The sequence below is a fragment of the Penicillium riverlandense genome (genome assembly GCF_028828495.1).
Source record: "Penicillium riverlandense strain IBT 135883 chromosome Unknown utg000007l_segment0_segment0, whole genome shotgun sequence".
NCBI lineage: Eukaryota > Fungi > Ascomycota > Eurotiomycetes > Eurotiales > Aspergillaceae > Penicillium > Penicillium riverlandense.
In genome coordinates this window covers 1,229,533-1,252,514 of record NW_026643198.1, presented here as the reverse complement: position 1 = coordinate 1,252,514, position 22,982 = coordinate 1,229,533, and the positions used below count along the sequence as shown (strand labels likewise).

Genomic DNA, 22,982 nt, shown 5'->3' with positions numbered 1-22,982 from the left:
ACCACCGCCGGCTGGTGAAGGACACTGCGGACCCTGAGGCCGAAGACGCCGGAGGGGATGCCGGAGGCCGTCCCCGTCTCTCGTAGCGGGATGCCCGGGGTGCGGGTCAACGGTAACGTGAGAAGGTCGAGGGCGTACGATCTTTGGTTTTCTGGTCCGTGTTTACAGTTCAGCATTAGATTCTTGAGAGGTTCGGCTGAAGCTAACTTTAGGTTAGAGAATCGGTCTGTTTACTCGACGTTTGATGCTTACGATGAAATTCAACACAAAAATGAAATTTCTGGGATTATGATATTTACTCCTCGTCCCAGAGCAAAACTGCCTTCACACATGATCCACCTTGCAGCTCGGATTTCGCGCGCTCAATCTCGGTGTAGTTGTACTTTGTTATCATCTTCTCCACAGGCAGATGACCTTCTGCCCATAGCTGAATCAGTCGGGGGATGAACTATTCTTGGAATTAGCGCCATAGAACGATCAAAAAACTTGGATAGAGCCTACCTCCTGAGGTCGAGAAGACCCCTGATGAACGCCTATGTAGCTTACTCCACGAGTAATCCAGATAGCCGGCTCTATGTCGATCTTTGTTCCAATCTTTGGCGCCCCGACGGACGCAGCAATTCCATCCGGCGCGGTGACTGACAGCATTGTTTTAATAACTTCAGGATTCCCTGTTGTGTCCAGTGCCCTCTCAACACCAAAGCCCCCTGTCAGTGCAAGGATTGCTGCAATAGGGTCCTTGTTCGTTGAATTAACGGTGTAAAGTGCCCCAAGCGTCTTCGCGATTTGCAGCTTACTAGCCAAAACATCGACTGCAATAATTTTGATATCGGGCGTCAACCGTGCGGCTAGTATCGACGCGATTCCGACAGCACCAGCTCCAAATACCGCAATAGAGCTTCCTCGCCGTGGTTGGAGTTGATTCAGGACCGTTCCAGCACCAGTCTGCAGCGTGCATCCAAGAACACACAAGGTCTGTAGCGGAAGATCTGGAGCAACCAGAATTGCAGATCTGGCTCTGACAATGGCCTTCTTCGCAAACGACGACTGGCCGAAGAAGTGCGAGGATATTTCTGTCCCGTCTATGGCATCTGTGTACGCCTTTGTGCCGTCCGTTCGAGTCCCAAGAAAGTTCAATTTCCAGATATTTGCGCAGTAAGCTGGCATGTTTCTTTGGCAAGTAGCACAATCCCCGCAGGTGCTGAAGCTGAGTAACACATGATCACCGGGGGAGATATGCGCGACTTGGGAGCCTATCCGCTCTACAACACCAGCGCCTTCGTGCCCACCAACCAGGGGTAGGGGGACTGGAGTCGTTCCCTAGCGTCAGTTAGTTCTCGCTAGGTATATGCAAGTTTTCGGAAGAAATATACGTGCATCGCAACAGGAAAAGTCGGTATGGCAAACGCCTGTTGCGATAATCCGGACAAGTAATTCGTCGTCGCGAAGTGTCCCTAATCTGACCCTTCGAATTTCGTACGGGCCACCTAATTCGCGGCAGACAAGCATATCCACAGTCCCAGCCATCTTGATGATTTTCTCTGGCGGGGAAAAGATATCGTGAGCACAATTGGATCGCTTTTGAAAGCCCAAAACAATATCACCGGCCTGAAGCGAGAAGTAGAGAGGATAGTAAAGATATGATGAGATTGGATCAGCTACAGAAATCCAGCCGAACCAGCATCGTTCTCCCATGCCTGCCTCTGCATAGGCTGTCGGTCCGTATCTCCGACGGGGTGTCCGGCCGCGGTAGGAAGGTGTGCGGTACAGAAAGCCGTGCAATCTATCCTGCCGAAACGAATTAGTACGGCGCATGGGGTAATTTCTTATAAAAAGATAAAACGGCACCGACTAGCTTGTAGTTCAATGCTGGCCAATTCCGTGCTCATCTACCATCGATATTCAGAAATATGGCACCCGTACAACCTCTCTGGATAGACAACGAAGATGTTAGCAGCGCAATAGAGTTCCCTGTTATTAATGGACAATCAGGCAAGACTGTCCACACAGCGAATGGAGCGACTCCAGAATTAGCCGTTGCGGCTGTTGAGAGCGCACAGCGAGCTTTCGGGACGTGGTCCAAGACATCGCCATGGGAGAGACGAAAGCTGCTACAGTCTGCTGCTCGCATCCTGCACAATCGACGACAAGAGATTTCAGAGCTTATCAAGGTAAGTGTGCGATGTTTAGTGATGTTTACATGACCCAACAGGGACGTGAACTGACTTGTGTGGCAGTTAGAAACCCCCGCTCCGGACTTCATGGTCGAGGAAATCAACATCAACAATGGCATCGCTTTATTCGAAGAGCTCGCTGCCCAGATCACAAATATGACGAACGGAATGTTACCGCACTGCCGTGAATCCAACAGGATGGCATTTGTGGTCAAGCAGCCGTACGGAGTCCAACTCGGTATCGCGCCGTGGAACGCGTCCCTATTTCTTGCCCTTCGCTCCGTGATAACGCCAATCTCATGTGGAAATACAGCAATTCTGAAAGCATCAGAGCTCAGTCCGGGCGTGCATCACTTTATAGGCCGATTACTGAAAGAAGCTGGCTTCCCCCCGGGGTGTTGAATATTATCCAGCACCGTAAAGAAGACGCGGCGCAGATCGTCGAGACTCTTATTAGCCACCCGGCGGTGCGCAAAGTGAATTTCACAGGGAGCACGGCTGTGGGCAAGATAATTGCTGCTAAGGCTGCGGACTATGCGAAACCTTGCATTCTTGAGCTAGGCGGCAAGGCACCGCTGATAGTGTTTGAAGATGCTGACCTTACGGAGGCGGCAAAGGCCGCTGTGATGGGCGCATTTGGGCATGTAAGACGTCACTGATTGCTCGTCCTGTAGATTACCGAATGCTATGTGAACTAACTACTCGCATCGCAGCATGGGCAAATCTGCATGGGAACCGACACGGTCCTGGTTCATAAATCCGTGGCCGAGACGTTGATTTCTAGACTGTCAGCCGAGGCGCCACAGATTCCCCGCAGTTGGGCCGTGTCTGATCAGCAAGCCATAAAAACCGAAGCACTTGTTGAAGACGCAATCAACAAAGGGGCTAGACTGGCGTTTGGAAAGCTAGAAAGAAACGGGTCTAGTCTACATCCCACAATTCTTACTGGCGTGAAGCCATCCATGCGGCTCTACTCGGAAGAGAGCTTTGGCCCAACACTCGCCGTCTTAGCCTTCGAGTCCGAAGATGAGGGGGTAGCTTTGGCGAACGGACACGAATACGGATTGTCCGCCAGCGTGTTCACCAAGAATGTGGCGAGAGGAATAAGGATTGCGCGCAGAATCGATAGTGGTTCGGTCCACATCAATTCGATGACTGTGCACGATGAAGTCCAGCTTCCTCATGGAGGAACCAGGTCAAGCGGATGGGGGCGGTTTGGTGTCCCTTGGGGTGAGTTGATGCATAATTCCAATTGTAAGGTTCCTAGCTGTTCTCTGACGATATTTCTCTCCTAGCATTTGACGAATTTCTACAAATCAAGACTATTACGCTAACTGACAGCGATATCAGCGAACATCTCTAAACTCAGGCACTGATAACGGTGGAAGGGGCCTCGCTCGGTCGCTGTGGAAAAGTCTGCTTGTCATCATGATGACTGCTGATTACTCGATAACTAAATTAATTTTCAGCTGTTGATTGGTCACTAATGCTTTCGGAGGGTCCGTCCGACGACCCAAGTTTACTACTAGTCCGTATGTGGTTCGCCTTGTGGCATCCTATCCAGTAAAAGGTCTGTGGAGAAGTTCCAAGTCTCCAGACTCTTGGGTCTGGGGAAACAACCCCGCATCCAGGAAGAAGAAGAAAAAAAATTAAGATATTGTGCATTCAGTCGTAATTTAATTTCCGCGCTGGTGCTTCTCTTCAAACAACCCACCATCCATTAGGTGAAGGTCACCGTCGACATGTCCGACTCCGCCAAATCACCACCGCCAAATCCGGCGCCTCGACGCTCAGTCCCAGCGAAAAGAAAGACAATGGCCGATCGGTTGAATAATCAGGTGCACCAGGCGTGTTCCACCTGCAAGGCCCGGAAAGCCCGATGCGACTCGAGACGGCCGCGCTGTTCGTTCTGTGAAGGTCGCAACCAGGACTGTGTCTATCCGCCTCTGTACAAGAGGGCCATCTGCTCCCAGTTGTACGTCCCTGTAGCTCAGAATCCTTTTGATACATAGGTCCTGACTTTGTACAGTCATGTGGATAACTTGGAAGCGAGAGTCCAGGAGCTGGAAGCTCAAGTAAACAACCAGCCAGAGGCGATAGCAAGGGATCCACAGGGCTCAATCCCCTCGCCCCTAAACAGCTCGCACAGTCGATCGAATGGTCCACAGCCATTTCTCGCGCTGGTACAGGACGATGATGCTGCTACAGAGATCGGCGAAGGTAACAAGGACTACAATCCTGTAGCCCCCGAGCCCATCGCCCCAATATCGGCATTTCCCACCAGCGAAAATGAGACCGGAGCCAGGGAAACGGCAGAGGAACTGCCGGCAACAGATGGAATGGTGGAATACTCCATGTCGCCACAACAAGGGAAAGATACGGACGGATTCTACAGTGATTCCTATTCTCTTCGGTTTGCCATGCACGTTAAGGCCTCCACTATGCCTCTAAGGATGTCTGTATCCACAGTAGGCCACGCTTTACCCCCTAGACAGGGCTTTCTTGAAGTGAATGCCAGCTCATCTACCGGCTCATGGGATGACGAGGACGATCTCGCCACGTTGCGGTCATACTTGGCCCTGCCATCTTTCCAAGGCCTACCGCATCGACATGTTGCGAAACAGTTGCTAGAGGCGTACTTTACTAATGTCCACCCTATCTGGCCTTTCTTAATCGAAGCGGATACGCTGGCTCGGTTCGACAAGATGTACACATCCGACAGCCCCATTAAACCAGTTGCTATGGCGACGATGAATTTGATATTTGCACTGGGCTGCCAATTCTGCCGCAACATAACCCCCGGCGGCGATCTAGTGAGCACTATGGGTTCCGGCACTTCCTTTTATAGGTGTGCCCGCGCCTTTATTGTCGCGCATACATATAATACCTGCTCAATCAGCATGCTGCAGACGCTCTTGCTGATGGCACAGTATCAACAAGGTACCATGAGGGGGAAACAATGCTGGCTTACTATCGGCCATGCCACAAGGATTGCACAATGCCTAAACTTGCACTTGGATTCGCGGGATTGCTCGCAAGCCCCTCTTGATCGTGAGCTTGGCAGGCGCCTTTGGTGGGGGTGTTTCTCCCTCGACAGGTATGTCGCTTGTCGCATAGACCGTACTCCTTGGTGATGTGTGCTAATGTTTCGAGATGTCAGGGTGGCCAGCATGATCTATGGTCGTCAGCCAACTCTTTTACACCCCAGATTCTCAAACCCCCCACTTCCCCGGTTGGTTGACGACATTTACATATGCGACGGCAAGACACAACCAGATAGAACCCCTTCGGTGAACGCCTTCATTCACTACACCGTCCGTCTCTACCTAGTGATGGACAAGATCACAGAAGAGCTGCAAACACCTCGTCGACAATCCGAGACACCTGTCGAACCCGAAACACAGCGCAACGTATTGCAGACGCTAATAGATTTGGTAGAGGCTGACGAACGACTAGTATCTTGGCATGCATCTCTCCCTGACTACTTTCGATTCTCTTTGGACAGCACAGAGCAGCAAGACTCACCACAACCCTGGTGGGTACAACGATGCAAAATTGTCCTTAAAAATAGGTTCCTCGGACTGCGCATTTTGCTTCACCGCCAAACTATCCTCCTCTTACTTGGCCCGTGTCAGCCCATGGAGAGCGCCACATATCCGTCTTATCACTGGCCACCGCTCTTTCCCGACCTTATGCACGGACCGGCCGCCAACAGTACTGTTATACGGCCTCAGTCCAAGTTCGAGAGCGTGCTGGCCTATCTAAGTGCTCAGATATGTGTCAGATCAGCGCAGCAGCAGATTGACACGATCAGTGTTAACCGCCCCGCCAATCTGACCGGTGCATGGTGGTGGGATTTTCACTGTAAGCCGTCCATTCGTGCATCCCTTTTCAAAACAGTCTAATTAAGCATCCGATCAGTCAATTTCGATTCTCTATGTGTTCTTCTCGGTGCTGTAGGGCTTCCCACTGAGCACCGAGCGGCAATAATCCTAGATGTGGCCGTGATCCATGAAACAATCCGCAAGGGGCTCGAGACAATCCATTCTCTGGTTCCTTTTGGGGGAGACAAGTTACAGCAAAGCGAGAATTTTCTCCAACAATTACACCGAGTTGCATATGAGCAGGTAAAGCCCCTGTAGATGAAAACAAAGTCCGATAGTTAACTAGGCATTCGAAATGTGGCTAATCATGTTTCAAATTATAGGAACCTGTCAGACCTCACGAGAAAGGCCCTCCCAACAGTAACGGTGACAGCGAGGACCAAGAGATGATGCTGAGTACCCTCGTTCCAGCACGGAATAGGGATACAGGCCTTGATCATGTGGGCGTGGGAAACGGGATAGGAGTGGAGGCCTGGGGACCCGTGAATGTGCCGCCCGATTCTGGAATGCAGGATACCACGAGCAACGTAAACACGAACCAGATGGAAGAATTGGGGGGGTTTTCTACAGAGACCATGGGCTCTCTACTGCAAAGTTCATTTAGTTTCTGGAACGCCTTTGATTATGATACTGTCACGTCGCGGGGTCAGGAGCTGGGGGCTGAGGGGCTGATCAATTTCCAGCCAGGCTGGGCTTGAATTTGTACAAACCTATGTATTTCGATGAAATCTACCAGGAACTTGTTCGTGGTGTACTATTTGCATATAAACCTCACAAGATGATGATGATAAATCACCGTGCCTATCTGCTTATGATGACTGCCTGTGTAGACCAAGACTCTCCACCATTGGCCTATCATTAATGGCGAAGAGATAGCTCGTATCCACCGCGGTATGCTGTACCTCTGACCAAGCGGGCACGGCAAAAGTATCCTTTTCCTTCCATTGAATCACCTTTTCTCCTCCATCCGCGGCTCGAATACGCGTTGTGCCACAGCCTGAGTGGATGTGATAGACAAATGAGCACGTATCACGAGTCGCATTTGTGGTGTGCCCTGCGGCCACTCGCTCGGCTTGGGCGCTGATAGATGCTGAAAGGTGTCGCCCCTCAATCCGGTGATAGTGGTAGAGAGCGTAGGGACCTGTTCCGAAATCCAGAGCTTTCTGGACGGCATGCCAAGGGAAGGATTGGGAGCTAATTGAAACAGGTCTGTAGAGAGAAGATGGCAGTTAGATCATGAAAATATTAGTCTGCACTGGGATAGCGGCATTATTTCCTTACTGGCTAGGGTACCGAGGTTCGGTATAATTCTCCGCAAAGTTGACCGGGACGTTCCTGAAGAGAGGTAAATCGAGCCCGTCAAGCCAGATAATAGGCTTGTTTCCTTCATTACCATGGTCGTGCCAGTGCCATGATGGAGTGAGGATCAGGTCTCCGCGAGACATGGAGATTTTGCGGCCTTCCACCGCAGTGAAGCCGCCTTCACCTTCGATTATGAAGCGCAGGGCAAATGCTACATGTCTGTGCGCTGGCGCAGTCTCCCCGGGAAGAATAAGCTGTAGACCAGCGTAGATTGTATCTGTAGTATATGGAGCCTCTGCGCAGAACAGGTCAGGCTTTGTCCGTGGAACTATGCCCTACAAACAAGACAGCAGGTGTACGTACCCATGCTAGGATTGACTAGCATCAAAACGCGTCTATCGGCCTCCTCTGCGCCGACGATACGGCCGGCTTCCATCAGCAGGGGCTTTAGTTCGTCGAATTTCCATTCCTCGGCTGAGGCTTTGGGGTTAGGATGCGGCGGCACCATCTTGCTGAGCACCGTCCATAACGGCGCCGAGTGCTTTGCTGCAACTGCCGCAAGGAAATCTTCTGGGACTGAAGTTGACGTAGACATCGTGTTTTTCTCAGGACTTGATGCGGTTTCGGAAGGTCTCATACATCCTAGCTAGTTATAACCGTTTCTCATATCCTTTTTCTGTACAGGTCTCCGTTGTTCTGTACTGCCTTCGGAGAGAGGTTCCGAGAACCATTGATTGCTCGGGCCTACACTCGTTAGGAATCGCCGGTCAGCAAGAGGCAGGCGTAGCCCACTTTTGGTCCTCTCACATCCAGGTCCCGATTCTAGTTCGGAGCATCTGAGCGGCACTGCCCATCACCATCAGACTAATGCACTCCATGGTCGTGCCTACTAAGGCTGCTAACGGCTTGCAAATGGTTCGCTCCTCGTAAGATACAGTATAAACGGAATAAGCTAAGCGTCCTCCTCTTTTCACTCCGAACCCTAGCGTGCATCAGATAGACATGAATTCGGTAGAAACACGCCATGCTTAGTACCCCGGCATAGTATCGAAAGTTTTCGTATCTCCAATACTCTCCAAGTAAGAAGGTCTAAATTGCACGAACATTTCGGCGGCGGGCTTGAAAGTCTCGAGCCTGTAAGAATTGTCGCGTCAAAACCATTAGAACTACCGTGCACAGGCACCATTCTGAGGTCCTTAGCCAACAATAACAGGTAGCTCACCCTTTCTCACGTAAGGCAGTCCTTACCACCATTATCCTACCTTCATGATGCATAGGAATAGTCCAGAGCGTACACCCGCAACGCCTACAAAACGCTTTAACCTTGTTATGCCCGCTCTTTGTTTCCTCGATGACCCAGTTGCCGACCTGGGCTACACATTCAACCGCTAGCAACTTGATCTGAGAGGATTCAAGCTTCGCGCACTAGACTCTTTTTTAAGGCAATGCTTTTGATAACTCTGGATCGTCCAGGGCAAATAAGGCTCAACTTACGATTTGGTATGGCCCTCCAGCGTTCTTCTGGCAGTCCTTGCAGTAACAGGCGAAGACTGACTTGGGCGCTCCTTTAATCTCAAATATAATACCATTACACAAGCAAGAACCGCGGTGGACACTCGTGGTCATTTTGGCGCTGAATATGGTCTGTGAGAAAAAATTGAATATTCTTCTGTGTACAATAAAACCGAAGCAGGTCAACTTACTTATATAGCGCTATCATCAAAGAGTCCGGACCATGTCTCCGATAGGAACCGACCCTAGATACCGAAGGTCATAGTAGATGAAGCAAAGCAGTTAAGATTGCCCTGTTGATCCTGATACATTACGCTTTAAAATATCAAAGTAAACACCTTTAAGAGCGGAATTCCCTGCTTCGATAATTGCCCCCATATAACGATGATTCTTATCTCAATCGTGGCACTCTATTTAAGGATTACCAGTCTATAAAGCTCACTCGAAGCTCATCACGTTCCTAGTCCGTCCCAAGTGTTCGATCTCAACCTCCACCACGTCCCCGTCCTTCAGATACTTGGGGACCTTCATGCCCATTGCTACACCAGCCGGAGTTCCCGTCATGATCACGGTGCCTGCTTCCAGGGTGGTACCCTGGCTTAAAAAGCTAATGATCTTCTTTACACCGAACAGGAGATCGTTGGTGTTGGAGTCCTGTCGCTGCTCGCCATTGACGAATGTCTGGAGTCGGAGATTGTCGGCAGCTCCAACAACCTAGAATCGATAGTTAGTCACTAATTGATTTCCAATTGACCATAAGAATAGTGGTTTCAGTGAAGACGGAAATTTACCTTTGGCGACACAATCATTGGACCCAGGGCCGCGAACTTGTCAAAGCCCTTGCTGAAACACCACTGCGGAACGCCTCCAGCAAAAGCAGGGTCACGCTGCCATTTTCTGGCAGAGACGTCATTTGATGAGACGTATCCAGCGACATAATCCAGGGCGTCCCGCTCAGGAACGTCTTTACCGGTCCTGCCAATCACGATTGACTGGTGGGGTTGTTAGTATATCAGTCCGTGTAATGGAGGGACACGTAGAAGAAATGTAGTACCAGTTCGCCTTCATAATCCAATTGGTCATCCTGTGCAAGTTTAGGGATAGGAATATCTTCCTGGAAGCTTGCAATGGAGGCCGACGGCTTGATGAATACGGATGGATAGGGAGGAGGTGCACGGCCGCCTTCGTTAACTTTCCGCCGGAGTATTATTAGACCACTTAACTGGTAGTAGGGTAAAACTTCTCTTACTGTGTTTCATATAGTTGAGGCCAATGCAACGGATGATAGGAACGTCGCGCGGCGCAAGAACCCCAAGGAGTTCCTTCACACGAAACCTTTGCGTGCCTAGGGACAGAGAAAACGGACTGTCCCCGACGTATTCAGTGGCATAGAGCTCGCTCACAGCTAGCAAGCTAGAGAGCTCTTTAGCCTCAGTGATCTGCGGCTCTCCAAACCGAACTTTGTTCGCATCGTCGGCAAAGCGGATCAACATAGACCAAGTCATTTTGCACGTCGGTTTTAATTTGATACTAAGGAATTACAGAGTAGGAGCTCAGAGCAGAACTAAGTCTCTTTCAACATATACTTCATCCTCTGTATGGTTTCGGTGGGAGGGCCCGAAATTGCGGCTCTGAGCGGGATGGGTTAGGCTGGCGGTCCGTGCGGACAGACTTTTTGTAGATACTCTGAGGGCCTCATCGGGATATTGCCCCGACATTAACAGCTATGGCGGGGTGATTCCCTCAAGTCTGGGCAAATTCTAGTGCCCAGCTTTCTTCGTCTTGCTACCCAGCCTTGTCTTCTTCCTCGTTAGCTGTATATCTCAACGCACTCGTCGCCACACCAGGACATCAAACGCTAATAACATCGCCACCAACATCATGCCTCGACCAACTTTCTCGCCATGCCCAGTGGGCACAAAGATGTGGGTAGGGCTTTCCCCATCACTGCAGCCAACTACGGAGGTTATCTGACCTGGTAGCTCATTGATATGGGAACATTGCACATCGACGCCAACTTCCTACTTGCGGGGGGCCACGAGAACGGTGAGTCACAGCATAGTTCAAACTCTCCAGTGGTTCTAACTAGTATATCCAGCTGGCTCGGCGAGCAACCCAAATCCAACCCACAAGCGGATTGAAATGATCGTCTACGGTGTCCTTATTGAGCATGCCACGGCCGGTCTGATTCTGTTTGAAACAGGCTGTCACGATGATATGGAGAAACACTGGGGCCCGGTCAGGACTCTTGTTATTGGTTAATTTTGATGGATAGGAACTGATCCGTCTCTGGACAGATGTACGATGTGTCTCCACGCAAACAATATACCTCCAAAAACCGGCTGGATGAGCAGATCGCGATGACCGGTCATTCCATCAAGGATATTAGAGCTGTTATCATCGGTCATCTTCGTAAGCAATCCACTCCGTCAATCATTTTTGCAATAGGATTAATAAACCAATGTGGTGAGCCCAGATGCCGACCATTCTGGTGGCTTGATGCACTTCCTCGGCACCGATGTTCCTATCTATGTGCATGACTTGGAACTCAATAATGCCTTGCGGTGCCTTTTCACAAAGGTTCATCTGATCTCCACTATAAGCTCATTCTCTGCTCGGGCGAGCCGACTAACCATATATGTAGGCTGATGCTGGTCCATATATGCCCTCATACCTTGACCACCGCTTGAATTGGAAAACATTCAACGACTCGGCTACCCAGCTATTTCCAGGACTGACGATGCATCATTGCCCAGGGTAAGAGAAAAATCATATATGCCGCTCTGGAACTCCGTTTCCAGCTAACATGATATCTACAGCCACACCGCCGGCCTGTGCTGTCTACAAGTAGACCTTGAGAATGACGGGTGCTTTGTCTTTACTGGTGACCAGTTCCATGTGAAGGAGAACTACACTAAGAGGATTCCTCAAGGTAAGTAGTGACTATCTAACTTGATTTTAATACGCGAAATTAACAGTTAACTCCATGAAAGGTCTTCTGGGACGGGACCGGAATGCTTGGTTCCAGTCAACTCTGTACATCGAAAGATTGGAAGTAGTACTGGGCGCTAAGATTGTCTTCGGCCATGATTATGAAGTGTTCAAGTCGCTTAAGCAAGCTCCTGAATACTACCATTAGACTGGTAAATTTACTGCGACATGCATATTTAGCTAGTAAAAGCTATAGCACCAAATACATACCTTCTCAAGGAATCATATCCAATCGACCATTTACTGAGCGGTAGCCGTCGAGCGGCACCAATGTTTACTCCATCTGACTGAGAATAAGAATAAGGCTAATGAAGAGTCGTTTTCCCCGTTTCACACCCAGCATGCCTTAGTCTGCACCAGCTATTTCAGGCCAGTGTTTCTTGGAACGGTGGGGCCCCAGTCTGTGGAGTCATCGTTTCCTGGAGAAGCGGTGGGTTCCCCGATTGCGGACAGCGCCTCCGAAAAAAAAAACTTAAAAAAGTCCTGTAGTGTTGAGAGGGGTTACAATAGCTCTTGGGCCAATCAATAAATAGCGAGGAGTCATGTCTTGCGCTGAAGCAGTCGCTGAAGGTTCCTATTTCTCCTCCAGAGCAAATCAATCATGACTTTACTGAATAATTTTTCCACCCTAGCAGGACTGGTATTGTGCCTAGGCTGTGTATCCGTCCTCTACCAATTGCTACTTTCGCCACTACGCAACATCCCAGGGCCGCGTCTTGCTGCTCTCTCAAGCATCTGGCTATGGTTTCAGGATATGGCTGGAAACTCACCGCAGGCTATTTCGAAGCTGCACAAGAGACTCGGTATTTTTACCTCCTTACATCACATTCCGCTCATATTCTAAAGATAAAGGCCCAATCGTCCGCATCGGCCCTAACGAGGTCAGCATTAACGATATTGAGATTCACAATAGTGTCCTTTATTGCCAGGCTCCTAAGTATATGAAGGTATGATACAATGCTCTCGTGTGCACATAAATTCACTAACGGTTGGAGACAGGCTGCTTACTTCTACGACCCATTCAAGACTGGGCCATCAGGGATATTCCAGAGCTCAGAGCCCAAAGAACACTCTACCCTGCGGCGTTTGGTCAGCAAGCCATTTTCCAGAAAGAGTGTTCTACAGTTCGAGCCAGAAATCTGGAAATCAGTCGATATGCTCTCAGACGTGTTGCGCCAACATGGCAAGGCTAACAACAGCTTTGACCTCTCAAAGATGTCTCGCTGTCTTTCACTCGACTTTATCACGAATTTCACCTACGGGGAGTCAATGCAGGCAGTTCTGTCTCCTAGATTCCATGATGATATCCTAGATGCGTTCGATTCTTTTGCTGTTAGCAATTTCTTGGTATGTGATCTCCTCCTCTGATGTAACAGGAAATTTGCTGATTGCTATCCAGTTTATGATGATACCTTCTCTTCGTCAACCCTCTATTGCTCTATTGTCACTATTACCTTTTAAGGTGTTTCAGGCTATCCCGCGCATGAGACTGGTGAGTCTAACATCCACCACCACGCTATTAAATATGCTAATAGCTCTTCCATAGCGCGTCCAAAAAGCACTCGAAAGGTACGATAGTACGGGGAAAACTAACCACGACTCGGGATTCCAGCCCCTCCTGCAAGCCGAACACGCCGCCTCCATTACGCAGAATTACCCCCTAAGCAAAGAATTTCTGGTCGCCGATGGCCTAGCGGATATCTTTGCCGGGACAGACACAACCTCGACAACGCTCACTTTGACGTTCAACGAGATCTTCTCCAGTCCTATGGTATACGGCCGTCTCCATGCGGAGCTAAAGAGAGCCATCCCAAATCCTAGTGACACTGCAGAGCTATCCAACCTCGAGTCCCTACCGTACCTCGTCGCCTGTGTCAAGGTGCGTCACCAGTCCCAGTCCAAACCCCTTTGCTCCAATAACGAGTGATTATAGAATATCTGCTAATTATTTACAGGAAGGCCTCCGCTTCAGCAGTCCCGTCAGGTCCCGCCTCCCCCGCGTAACTCCCGAATCCGGCCTTACTTACGGTAAACACTTAATCCCGTCCGGCACCTTCATTTCATCAAGCCCCTACCTAATGAACTATAATGAGACGGTCTTCCCCGATCCGTATATGTACAAGCCGGAGCGCTGGCTTCTAGACGACCTAGACGCCGTCAAGCAGTTAGGTAACTGCTGGGCTCCGTTTTCGAAAGGTTCACGAGGGTGCATCGGGATTAATCTTGCTACGGCTGAGATTTACATAACTATTGCAGCGATTGTGAGGCGGTTTGAGCTGGTGGAGAAGAAATTTGGTGAGTTGAAGGTTAGGGAGATTTTTGGGGTTATTTTTGATGAGCCCCTAGTTATGAAGTTGAAAAGCGTCCAGGAGTGAATATCAGCATCAGATATATCGAGCGCACTTGCCTTTTGCGCTATCTAGTATGGAGATATGAAGACATTGCGTCTATTCGGTAAAGGTGGATATTGTATTGATTGCTTGAGACCATTAGACACACGATTAGATGTTTTTGACCTCTATCCTTTCATATTTTCAGTATTCTTGGCTTGTTTTATGAGTGACTAAGATTCTAATATAACGCGAGTACTTGCTACGAGATATCACCGTTGTAGTGTTAAATCCTAATCAAAATGGGAGAAACCCTTAGAGAAACGAAAAGTTCATCAAAGATTATTAACTTAGGAATTCTTTAATAAACAATACGATACTAAAGAAGTCCCCTTCCCGACCGGTTCTGTTTGCATGCTTTGCTTTTGAAAATCGTTTTCCTTTCTGTTCCTTTGGAAGCTGTGTAATCGCCAGCTCATCTCATGTTGTGTACTCGCTAGCGAATCTTCCGTCTGATATGACATAGTTGTCCTCAAACAGCTTCGCATGTTGTTTTTATGTGTTACTCGTGTGAGCGCCTAAGGTTGCTCTCATGACGATTACGTCAATCAATCAACTCAATTTTCCTTCCAGTGGTTCTGTTTCGACCCGGTGAGATTTCCTGTCTCATCAGAACTGCCGATATTTCCCAATTTCCTCTCGATTGACAAGCCCACTGTCACTTGAATTCAGAATTGAGGAACGGCGCCCACGAGCAATGCTTCCTCGGAAGCTCGCTCCGTGAGAGGATCCGGCGGATAATTCGACTACGGACCTTCCCTCCGACACACTTTCCCACGCAAGCCAGACACCATCTACAATAAGGCACTCGTACTGAGCCGCTCGGGCTTCCGTCCTTTGCCGCAAATGTCTGGCCTGGTGACCCTAGGCTATGGGCCATTATGGAGCGGTACATTATCGGGCGGGTCTATCGAGGTGAGAAGACGGCCGGGGTGGGACTTTATATACCCTTTACCAACCGCTCGACGGCCCCAAAAGAACTTCTCATAGACCTTAGCAATAACAGATCAGTATGGCTGGAAAGAAACTTGCTATTGTCATTGTTGGCGCGGGCATTGCCGGCCTTGCGGCCGCTATTGCCCTTCGAGAAAAGGGGCACCAGGTGACCGTCCTTGAGGCTGCTCCGCAGGTTAGTCTCCCCAATTTCCTATGCGGGTCCCCTGTTCAAGATTAAGAGCTGATAAATTCTGGTTAGCTCTCTGACATTGGAGCAGGTATTCAGGTCCCACCGAATTCTGTTCGACTTCTCAAGCAACTTGGTGTCTATGAGCTGGTACATCTAACACTCCATTGATCAGACCCAGAAGATATATCTAACATTCATTACACAGATAGCGAAGCTCGCCACCTGGCCGCACTCTATTATACTGAAAAGATGGCAAAACGGAGCTAACATCACTAAGACCCCGCTGTATCCCCAGATGGAGGAAGCATACGGCTACCCTTACTTCCTAATTCACCGAGGGGACCTACACAAGGTGCTTCTGGATCGCGCCTATGAGGTAGGCACTGAAGTTAAGGTCAATGCCTCCGTCTCCGAGGTCAATGAAGCGGCTCCTTCAGTCACCCTGAACGACGGTACTGTGTATAGGGCGGATTTGCTCATTGGCGCAGACGGTACGCTATCCACGCATTCGCATCACCTTAGGCTTATTGCATTCGGGCTAATAACTTCTGCTAGGAATCAAATCCCAGGTCCGAAAGGCTGTGATCACGGATCGAGACGTGGAGATCATCCCTGACCCGAACTGCGCATACCGAACATTAATTCCTGGGGAACTCATGATGGATGACCCGGAACTTAAAGCGCTTATCGAAAGACCCGCCGCCAATTGCTGGATCGGACCCGAGGGCCATATCATGGCGTATCCCATTCGCAACGGAGCCTTGTACAACTTCGTCATGTGTCATCCTGGTTCGGTGCCTGTGGGACAACCTAACGAGCGAGCGAGCCTAGATGACATGAATGAGAGATACAAAACATGGGATCCGGTTATCTGCAAACTCATCGCACTTGTCCCGCAGTGTCTGAAATGGCAGAATGCGGAGATTGAGAAGCTCGAGACTTGGGTGTCTAAGTCTGGCAAGCTAGTGCTGATTGGGGATTCTAGCCACGCCATGGTCCCATATATGGCTCAGGGTGCCGCTATGGCTGTAGAGGACGCGGTTACACTGGCTGAATGCCTGGACCATGTTTCTGAACAGGAGCAGATTCCCGACATGATGAGGCAGTTTCAGGACATTCGCCTTGATCGTTGCTACTTGATTTTGGATGGTGCGCGAAATAATGGTGGCGTGTGGCACCTTCCTGACGGACCTGCACAGCAGGAGCGGGATAAAAAGATGGGCGAACCACCGAAGCAGCCGGAGCAGCAGTCTAAAGCTGCAGATACTGCTGGAAACCCTAACAAATGGAGTGATCCAAAATTCCAGCCTTGGATGTTCGGTTACGATGCACGTGTTGAGGTATGGCTCCCCTCCAAGTCATTGCTGTGTCGGTGCTAATCATGTCTGGCTGACAGACCGTTTCATACCTGGAGAACCATGCTGCCGCGATATAGCTGTCTGAAAGGTGGTCTTGATTATGATAGGTGAATTGCGGTGTCTAAGTCAATATGGAGATGGTTTCGGCGAAGATATCTTTCCATAAATTGCAGTGCCTGTTATGTTTTTAATATTTTGACCTTATTGCGCGTAAAGTTCCAACGACAGTATCGTATATGGCCACAACCTGCGAGCAATAGTTTCGTCGTTCTATTTTTAGGGGAAAACTGCTTATCTTTGACTCCTTCCACGCTTCATTTTATTTTTATATTATGTAGGTTATCTTCCATTAAAGGTCTAAATATATAGATAACCAGAAGGCCAACAATCCGTAAATACCAAGTTTCTTAATAAAAGTTTTCTGTGAACAGTTGTTCTATCTTCAAGCAGAGTACAATATTGAAAATGTATTTTGTGCTCAGCGCTCGTCACAGCGTTAAAGAATAGATGAAAAAGTGGGACGTCAAATATTCTCAGACTCTTCGAACCCTGTGTACATACATTCAATGAGATTTAACTAGCCATATTCAGGAACGACGGCGTCCTTGATCAGAGAATTCTATGACTTCTGTGGTAAGCACGGTGGCTGCACGACTTCCCCCAGAGCATAAGTAATCTCAGCGCGCGTACCGCACCTCCCACAAGTCCTTTTCCTCTCGTCTTGTTGAAACTCCTCGATGACCCCTTTTATCTGGGTCCCTAGATCGGTGCAAATAAAACTCTTGCTCCAGACCAACTCGCTGCAATTTCGGCAATACCACCGCATTTCATCTTCAGCCCCGGGAAGACGCGGCTGCTCCATCACAATTCCAATGGTATTCTCAAACCGCACGGGGCAGTGTGGGGTATTAGCAGGAAGAAGGAATAGTGATCCCTCGTGGATCGGAATATCACTGAAAGTGGGAGGCGTGGTTGAGGTATCAACAGTCTTCAAGACGATAGAACCTTTACATTGGTAGAAGAATTCCGGTGTTGAGTTGATATGGTAGTCAGTTCGGTTATTGGGCCCGCCCAGGATCATGACAGTATATCCCTGAGTTGCAGGGGCGGAGGGGTGGTAGACGCAGTAGTTGTTCACTGGGGGCTGGAGGAGGTGGGCGTGGTCTTCAAGCCTGGAGTGACGGTTAATGACGGTTACGTGCTCAATAGATAAGAGCATGGCTCATCTTACCACGTGGGAATATTGAAAGCTGTTGGCACCATATTCAATGCCGTTACTTGTGTTAATCTCGGTAAGTCCCTTCGAGGGCGTGGTCAAAATCTCGAAATTTTGCAACTCTGGGGCCCGTTCATATAAAACCGGCGTCGGAGGCTTGCGCCGAAAACCCCCAGCACAGACGCAGTCTGATTGCGCCGATTTTATCAGACCATCTACCCGTTACCCCGGTCCCAATGAGAACCGCCCTTCTCAGTCCGGGGCGGAACCAAGTTTCTCTTGACTGTAAAACGTCCCAGGATTTCGAAAATATATTCAATATGGAAAGGATTGCCCCCCGGTCGGCTAAGGACTGGCGGATCATACAGTGGCGTTCGATCAGTTTCCATCCCCCCCTATTTTCTGCCGCGCCAGGACTTGTCTGTCAGTAATTCAACCTCATTGAATTATGTACCTTAATAATTCGTGTACCATCCTTCTGCATCTATAATAGCCTTCATTCTGTGAGGTATAGTTTCCGATAGATGCTCTAGGTGCCACAGGTCTAGTTAACTTGAGGAGCTCGGAAGTCTATAACTAAGCAGGCAAACTTTCCACGGTTTCAAAGTATTTCTGCTATAACCATGGTTTAAATGGATCCGACGCCCGAAACCGCCTCCCTGTCTCTTTGAGCTACCACTCCTCAGAACGACGTCGGAGACTTTGCGGGATGGCATAAATGCGCTTCCCTCGTGGGCGCTGGCCGTCGGGCCGCTGGTACGGACGCAATCGATAACTCCATCCCCTACTAATATCATGTCCAGCTCAGACCTCACCCCGGCGAGGCCTCCGCCAGAGGGGGTGGTCTCCAACTTCGTGAACCCGACTAGCTGCGGTATGAAGTTTATTGTCGTCAATTGCATATTCCTATCAATTGCCTTTGTTTCTATAGCGATCCGCGTGTGGACTCGCATGTTCATCACGCGTGGGTTTCGCTTAAAGTCGGGATGATAGTGAGTACTTCCTTCCCAGGATGGATGCCGTATTCTAATCGATATGGCAGTTTTCATGATTGCTGCATTTGTACGAATCTTCCCTATCTCCTTGGATTCCTAACTGACCGATCTAGGTCATCTCGTGTGCGTTGAGTGCTGTTACACTAAGGAGTAAGCATCTGTACTACTTTTAGGGAGCTTTCTGATGGTGATAGTGGTTAAATTGGGATGGGGCGTCACATGTGGGATGTCCTCATAAGCAATTACTCGCCAACACTTCTCCAGGTGCGATGATATGATCATCATACTGATGTTTTTGACGAAAACCCTGACGATGACCTAGCTTAACCTCTCAGCTGCAATCTTCTATAATGCTGGCACTGGGTTTCTCAAGGTGTCTGTTTTGTTTTTCTACATCCGCATTTTCCCGAGTAGCAATCTCCACATTGCTGCCTGGGTACTTATTTTTATTGCAGCGGGGTACAATATCGCAGGCGTGCTGGCCAACATATTCAGCTGTAACCCTATTAACAAAACCTGGGACGTGCACATCTTCTACGGCACATGCATAAATAGACCTGTCTTCTACTTTGTCAACGCTGGTCTAGGCATTGTGACGGACTTTGCGACTGTCAGGGTAGTCTCACGATACACCTGATAGGGAGGTTTTACGGATTCGGGCAATAGAGGCTCGCTGTATGACTTGGGTGCGACACAGTATGATTCCAAGGCTGATCGCTGGCCCCTGAAACTCAGGTGCCAGCGAGGCCTTTTATATACAAGCATTTACCCCGCTCCTCCGCAACATCATGTGTGCGATCAATGCGCAGTTGTGAGGCAGTAATAGCCTTAAGGATCAGGCATACAGTCGCAGCATAACGGTATGGTACAGCTGCCCTCACATTGACTCACTTTATCTAAAGATCCACGTATTTTTGATGTAAACTATTAGTCGTCATAAGTCTTTTGTCTTTGTCTAGGAGTAGGTCGTCCTCTCGATAGGTTTTAGGCACGTAGCCATTCTTCTCCCGCTATTAGCGGCGCCTTTCCTCTGCGATCTCGTCTCGCTTAGCCAAAGAGTCTTGCCTGCCTATATTAAAATAGACTAACAAAGGCATATAAGCTAGCAAAGGAGCAATTCAAAGCAGGCGACGATGAGATATTCGGGTCGCGAACATACTCTCGACTTATACCTGCGCTTTAGAACTCGGGCCTCTTTTATATCAGAGAATAAAGGGTTGTCTAAAAGTTCACTAACCTAAAGTAGACGGAGTTTTTCCACTCTTTATGCAATATCTCGAATGAATTGATTTTGTTGATAGCATAAAGTACTCAAGAAAATAGAGGGTAGGACTAGGTCTATCAACAGACTAACCATCACAGAATAAACGGCCCTATGGGGTGGTATTCCGTTTTTGGTATAGACTAGGAAGCGCTCACTGAGTGCTCCTGTGACTGGACTGAGCATGGTCACTGAGCATAACAGCGTGCTGACATTTACTCAGTGAGCCGGGGGGTGAGCATTATTACGGAAAGGGCGGCCGCCTGGATAGGCAAGCCCCCCTGCCAGAGGAAATCCGTAACGTATAGGTCCGTATGTAAATTCTCACTTCACCCTTTACTTCCAGATTACGCCGGCTGTCTGTTGATCCAATGTGAACCACGTGCTTCTGCATCTGTAGCAACTTATCCTCGAGGATATTCATCAAGACCTTGGTCCTGAGAACAGGTGATCAATCTGTTTCAGATTCTGGAAGCATTGTCTGCGTGGGGGGAAGACGGGGCTTGGCGTGCTCGAGCACATGGATTACTCCACTAACCTGGGTAAACTAACTTAGTTCACGTCGTCCCACTTCGTAGTCAGCCTCGGCCCTGGCGATCTTTTCGATGCGGGGGAATTTTAATCCAAGAACCCATCTGTCTTCATGGACCCCGAATCCCGAATACGCAAACGCATCCCGAAATCCTGCAGGCGCTGCCATCGGCGCAAACAGCGCTGCGTCGGGGTTCCTACATGCACGAACTGTGGATCCGCAAATCAACCTTGCTCACGAGCCGAGACTGCTCCGTCATGGCACCATGGCATGTCCAAAGGTGCCTTGGCTCACAGGATTGAAACCCTGGAGGCTCAACTTGCCGCCGTTCTGAATCGAGCACCAGAATCAACGAGCACTCAGTCTTCGGGCGCTAGGGAAGCCACGGCGTCTCACCATCCACCTGCGCAAAGGGGTCAACTAGATGGAGTAGTTCGCTTCTTGACCTTTGGTCATGAGACAGACGGGGAGACAGCCTATCTTGGCCCATCATCGGGCCTCTCCATTGCAGAGAATCTAGGCCGAATAGTCCACAGTACGGTCGGAGAAAAACTGTTACCCGTCAACTCCAGCAATCAGAAATCAGAATCATGGTGGGAGAGCACCGAGAGAGACAACGTTGCACCTCCTGATGATGCCGTGGGCTCACAAATCCTCGACGCATACTTCAATAACATGCATCTACGCCTTCCTTTCCTGGACCGCACGGAGATCCTGGATTTGCATGCGCAGAGATATCAACCGCCTGGCTCAACACCTCAAGGTCAGTTTGAGAAGTTTAAGCTTTTCATGGTTTATGCAATTGGGGCAACTATCTCTCAAATGACTGAGATGTACAATTCAACTCCCCCAAAAGCCTTCCTGGTCACGGCCCTACAATTCGATCCCAGCTATAGAGAGTCGCTCTCAATTGCAAGTATTGAAGCAATGATGCTTTTGGTTCTATACAATCTGCGGTCAACCTCCAATTCCAGTGTGTGGTACATGATTGGATTAGCGATGAGGATTTGTGTCGATTTTGGATTCCATCGTGAAGCGCGCTATCGCGATCTGAAGCCACATGAGGCAGAGATGAGACGCCGTCTGTTTTGGAGTGTATATTTGACTGAAAGATACACTGCTTGGGCACTTGGTCGACCATTCAGTATCGCAGAAGAAGAAATCGACACCATGCCTCCGCATAACCTGGATGATTCAATCAATAATGATGACATGATCAGGCAAATACTCAGCAACGATGCGAGCATCCATACCCAGCCACAGAAACCTACTATTGGCAGGTTTATTGCTTCGATCCAGCTGCATCGCATTGTCTCCCAAATTCATACCCGTATATACCGCGTCGACAAACCCATCTCGCAAGTGTTGCCAGAAGTTGCTCCTCTGATGGCCTCATTGCAGGATTACAAACAAACTTTGCCTTCTCTCGACCTCGAGGAGAAGGAATTTGTGCATATGCACTGGAATAACTCCCTCCGGATACTCTTACAACCATTTCTGAGTATTCTGGAACCACAAGATAAGCTCATTGAAACTTGTCTGTCAGCCTCGGGTCAAATGTGTCAGTTCTTCAAGAGACTCCAACAGAGAGACTCTTCGGGCTTTTCCTTTCTCCTTGTCAACTCCGTGTTCATGGCAGGGCTTACCATGTGGTGAGTACCTAGGGTATTCTCTTGTACAAAAGTCTCATTCTTACTGAGCTCATAGCTTTTGTCTCTTCCGGTCACCATGTCTTTGGACAACCACGGTGTCGAATGACTTACGTGCTTGTTCATCTGCAATTTTTATGATGGCAGAGCGCAACCCAAAGCTAAAGAAACATCGCGATGGTCTTGAGACTATCATAAATCGGGCGATGGAGTTTGTCGAAGAGTCTGCAAATACCAGAAGTGCAAGTGAACAGGGTCTTCCAACTCAGGGCCGTTCAACGGGTGAACAGCCTATGCATCACACTTCACCTCATGGTTCCCTTGAGTCTCAAGCCCAGCAATTTGTCCCAGATAATCTCTATGGTACGACTACAGAGCTATTTGATATACATACACAGGGTCTTTTTCCAGGGTTCCAGGCCTTTCCTATGCAACTGAATGACGGGCTAACAGCAGGCAGTCCCAGCGTGCTGTATCCATTCCAGGGGATCATTACCGAGGACTTCTGGACAGGCGATACATTCAGCGTCCCTATTCTGGAGGGATTTAACTGGCGAATCTAATTAATTACATTAACTAGCAAATTATAAGT

General features: G+C 49.1%; 10 protein-coding genes across 10 annotated transcripts; 6 read left to right on the top strand and 4 right to left on the bottom strand.

Moving 5' to 3' along the window:
- Nucleotides 1–295: 295 nt before the first annotated feature.
- On the bottom strand, nt 296–1,815 carry N7474_008074 (NAD(P)-dependent alcohol dehydrogenase; the record flags this gene model as incomplete). The annotated part of the gene is made up of 3 exons (XM_057199484.1): nt 296–448; nt 502–1,320; nt 1,408–1,815. The coding sequence occupies 3 exons, from the start codon at nt 1,813–1,815 to the stop codon at nt 296–298; spliced, it is 1,380 nt and encodes a 459-aa protein (XP_057050185.1).
- Nucleotides 1,816–1,910: 95 nt separating this feature from the next.
- N7474_008073 (uncharacterized protein) lies at nt 1,911–3,537 on the top strand (the record flags this gene model as incomplete). The annotated part of the gene is made up of 5 exons (XM_057199483.1): nt 1,911–2,171; nt 2,238–2,519; nt 2,588–2,818; nt 2,888–3,404; nt 3,470–3,537. The coding sequence occupies 5 exons, from the start codon at nt 1,911–1,913 to the stop codon at nt 3,535–3,537; spliced, it is 1,359 nt and encodes a 452-aa protein (XP_057050184.1).
- A 379-nt stretch (nt 3,538–3,916) lies between these two features.
- On the top strand, nt 3,917–6,079 carry N7474_008072 (uncharacterized protein; the record flags this gene model as incomplete). Its single annotated transcript, XM_057199482.1, has 3 exons — nt 3,917–4,149; nt 4,204–5,114; nt 5,505–6,079. The coding sequence occupies 3 exons, from the start codon at nt 3,917–3,919 to the stop codon at nt 6,077–6,079; spliced, it is 1,719 nt and encodes a 572-aa protein (XP_057050183.1).
- Nucleotides 6,080–6,867: 788 nt separating this feature from the next.
- On the bottom strand, nt 6,868–7,955 carry N7474_008071 (cupin domain-containing protein; the record flags this gene model as incomplete). Its single annotated transcript, XM_057199481.1, has 3 exons — nt 6,868–7,267; nt 7,340–7,655; nt 7,724–7,955. The coding sequence occupies 3 exons, from the start codon at nt 7,953–7,955 to the stop codon at nt 6,868–6,870; spliced, it is 948 nt and encodes a 315-aa protein (XP_057050182.1).
- A 1,355-nt stretch (nt 7,956–9,310) lies between these two features.
- On the bottom strand, nt 9,311–10,377 carry N7474_008070 (fumarylacetoacetate hydrolase family protein; the record flags this gene model as incomplete). The annotated part of the gene is made up of 4 exons (XM_057199480.1): nt 9,311–9,586; nt 9,664–9,864; nt 9,927–10,063; nt 10,122–10,377. 4 exons carry the CDS (start codon nt 10,375–10,377, stop codon nt 9,311–9,313), a joined length of 870 nt encoding a protein of 289 aa, XP_057050181.1.
- Nucleotides 10,378–10,863: 486 nt separating this feature from the next.
- N7474_008069 (N-acyl homoserine lactonase family protein) lies at nt 10,864–12,011 on the top strand (the record flags this gene model as incomplete). Its single annotated transcript, XM_057199479.1, has 7 exons — nt 10,864–10,918; nt 10,971–11,110; nt 11,170–11,284; nt 11,349–11,452; nt 11,517–11,629; nt 11,692–11,804; nt 11,851–12,011. The coding sequence occupies 7 exons, from the start codon at nt 10,864–10,866 to the stop codon at nt 12,009–12,011; spliced, it is 801 nt and encodes a 266-aa protein (XP_057050180.1).
- Nucleotides 12,012–12,464: 453 nt separating this feature from the next.
- On the top strand, nt 12,465–14,238 carry N7474_008068 (cytochrome P450; the record flags this gene model as incomplete). The annotated part of the gene is made up of 6 exons (XM_057199478.1): nt 12,465–12,666; nt 12,716–12,810; nt 12,863–13,210; nt 13,263–13,355; nt 13,410–13,742; nt 13,819–14,238. 6 exons carry the CDS (start codon nt 12,465–12,467, stop codon nt 14,236–14,238), a joined length of 1,491 nt encoding a protein of 496 aa, XP_057050179.1.
- A 1,027-nt stretch (nt 14,239–15,265) lies between these two features.
- N7474_008067 (uncharacterized protein) lies at nt 15,266–16,814 on the top strand (the record flags this gene model as incomplete). The annotated part of the gene is made up of 5 exons (XM_057199477.1): nt 15,266–15,382; nt 15,449–15,526; nt 15,585–15,870; nt 15,935–16,719; nt 16,776–16,814. The coding sequence occupies 5 exons, from the start codon at nt 15,266–15,268 to the stop codon at nt 16,812–16,814; spliced, it is 1,305 nt and encodes a 434-aa protein (XP_057050178.1).
- Nucleotides 16,815–17,356: 542 nt separating this feature from the next.
- N7474_008066 (3-hydroxyanthranilate 3,4-dioxygenase) lies at nt 17,357–18,000 on the bottom strand (the record flags this gene model as incomplete). The annotated part of the gene is made up of 2 exons (XM_057199476.1): nt 17,357–17,909; nt 17,969–18,000. The coding sequence occupies 2 exons, from the start codon at nt 17,998–18,000 to the stop codon at nt 17,357–17,359; spliced, it is 585 nt and encodes a 194-aa protein (XP_057050177.1).
- Nucleotides 18,001–20,852: 2,852 nt separating this feature from the next.
- N7474_008065 (uncharacterized protein) lies at nt 20,853–22,953 on the top strand (the record flags this gene model as incomplete). The annotated part of the gene is made up of 3 exons (XM_057199475.1): nt 20,853–22,393; nt 22,449–22,753; nt 22,844–22,953. 3 exons carry the CDS (start codon nt 20,853–20,855, stop codon nt 22,951–22,953), a joined length of 1,956 nt encoding a protein of 651 aa, XP_057050176.1.
- Nucleotides 22,954–22,982: the final 29 nt, after the last annotated feature.